The following is a 2148-nucleotide window of genomic DNA, read 5'->3' on the forward strand; positions in this document are numbered from 1 at the left end:
TAAAATATACCAGATATTAACAATATTATAACAAGGGAATAATGTGAATAAATTTGGTGCGGGTCTAGCCTTGGGCCTCAGCCTTTCCCATGTCCCCAACCTAACCACAGTTTATGCTCCAATAATATATGCCCCCTTACCAAGTTAAATTTATGCTTCCCCAAAGATGAAGCACCAAAGAAAATGACGCACAAAACGACAGTATAAATATAAATAGACCACTACATCTGTTTCATAATTCATTATTTTCTCCTCCCGCTTCCTCCTCTGCTTCCCACCATGATCTCATCCTCCTCCTCCTCCTCCGCTCCTTCCTCTTCCTCAGCGTCCGCTTCACGGATAAAACTGCGGCCCGGTCCGCCCACCCAGGCCCGGAACAAGTGGCGGACCGGCGCTCAAGAGCGGATCTACGGGCGCCGCCTCGTCGAGGCCCTCCGCTCCTCTCGGGCCGGCCGCTCGGCCGCAGCAGGCGGCGCCCGGGCCGTCAAGGAGGCGGCCGACTCCGCCCTCGCCCTCACCGCCCGCGGACAGTCTCGGTGGAGCCGGGCCATCCTCTTCGGCCGCTTCCGCCGGCGCAAGCTCCTCCTCAAGGCCGGCGGCAAGGTCCGGCGGCGGCGGCGTGCAAGGCCGGCCGGGAAGTTCGCAGCGCTGCCTCATCCACCGGCGGCGCTGAAGGGGAAGAAGGTGAGGGATCGGCTCCGTGTGCTGGCCCGGCTTGTGCCGGGGTGCCGGAAGCTGTCGGCGCCGAGCCTGCTGGAGGAGGCGGCAGACTACTTGGCGGCGCTGGAGATGCAGGTGAAGGCGATGCGCACCCTCGCCGACGCCCTCTCGGCTGCAGCGCTCTCCCCTCCTTCTCCGCCGCCGCCGGCTGCCGCCGCCCCCGAACCGGAGAACTGACGCCCGGCCGCCGGGCTTCGCTTTGGGTTCTAATTATCAATGAATAATAAAAAGAAAGAAGAAGATATGCGAGGAGAGTAGAGTTTATTGAAGATATTTTTGTTCGGTTTGTCATTGTAAATTCTCAGATACCTGTATATGCTGCTGCTCTCTTGATTCTTCCTTCTAACAAGAACATCAGAATTTATATTTTATAACTATTCTTGAATCCTCTCGCTTGCAATTCCCTGTGGGATTTTTGTAGAAGAAAACTCCTTGGAGTAAGGATATTGCAAATATGGAGAATTATATGATGTAAGAGATGAGGTTACATAATTAAAAGCCAATTAGTAGTCTGTGAATCTCAAATATCGTTTTGAGACAGGCGATGATCGATGCAGAACGAGCTATAAGAACCGATAGCATAATTCCCCCCTTTGTTTTATCCCAGTTGGAATAAGTTTTGTCTCACTTGTTTGTGGCTTCTCAGATTTTGCTTTACTGATGGAAAGGCTATGGGCATTGAATTTGTTTTCAGATCCATTTCCTTGTAACCATACATCTAATGGGCTGTGCAAAGATTTCTTCGGACATTTATGTTCAAACATGAACATAATCGCAAGGTTCCATTGCACCATTTCTGTTACCTTGGGGTGAGCATTGAGCATTGCTTAGATAATAAAACTTTCTCATTTATCACCCTCTACTTCTTCATTGACATGCTCATCTTCTCTTTATTATAATGAAGATCCAAATGCTCATCACCCAAATAGCAAGTATTTTTTTTTTTCTGACGATAAATAGCATATAATTATGATAGAATTAAGCTCAAACAAATCATCATCGCTGATATATAACATCGGTGGTTGAGAGGACGAAGTTATTGACCAACCAATGTTCAATCAGAAAGTGTGAACCAACCAGCCGTCTCGTGAATGCGCCCGTTTGGCTTTTTAGCAGTACGTTTTATCCGTATACAACATTTTATCCAGTCACATAATTATTACATGCAAGCAATCCGTCCAGACTTTAGTTTGGCAAGAAAGGTAACCTTGCATGCAAGGCAAAGAGAAGATGGAATTTAGAGAAAAGAGGAAAAAAATCGCCATCACTAATTAGTGGCTCAGTAGAAATTTAAAATAATTTTTGTTCTTTTCTAAGAGTTTTTCATCTTTTTTTTAAAAAAGAAAAATGAGATATTTTTCCCTTATCCAGTTGATGAGAAGTCTAAATCATGTAACCATTCCATGTGAGGCTATCTCATATTTGACT

General features: G+C 46.7%; 1 protein-coding gene across 1 annotated transcript; it reads left to right on the plus strand.

The window, feature by feature from the left end:
- Positions 1 to 218: 218 nt before the first annotated feature.
- Positions 219 to 1105, plus strand: LOC103703358 (transcription factor bHLH149-like). Its single transcript, XM_008786189.6, has one exon. It carries the CDS (start codon positions 280 to 282, stop codon positions 895 to 897), a length of 618 nt encoding a protein of 205 aa, XP_008784411.3. The 5' UTR covers positions 219 to 279; the 3' UTR covers positions 898 to 1105.
- Positions 1106 to 2148: the final 1043 nt, after the last annotated feature.

This window comes from Phoenix dactylifera, chromosome 5 (genome assembly GCF_051530095.1).
Source record: "Phoenix dactylifera cultivar Ajwa chromosome 5, Ajwa_hap1_PhDact_Kaust_v1.1, whole genome shotgun sequence".
NCBI classification, from domain to species: domain Eukaryota; kingdom Viridiplantae; phylum Streptophyta; class Magnoliopsida; order Arecales; family Arecaceae; genus Phoenix; species Phoenix dactylifera.

What these genes read in the sequence shown, in the direction of transcription:
- LOC103703358 (XM_008786189.6), top strand. Translation starts at nt 280, where the DNA reads ATGATCTCATCCTCCTCCTCCTCCTCCGCTCCTTCCTCTTCCTCAGCG.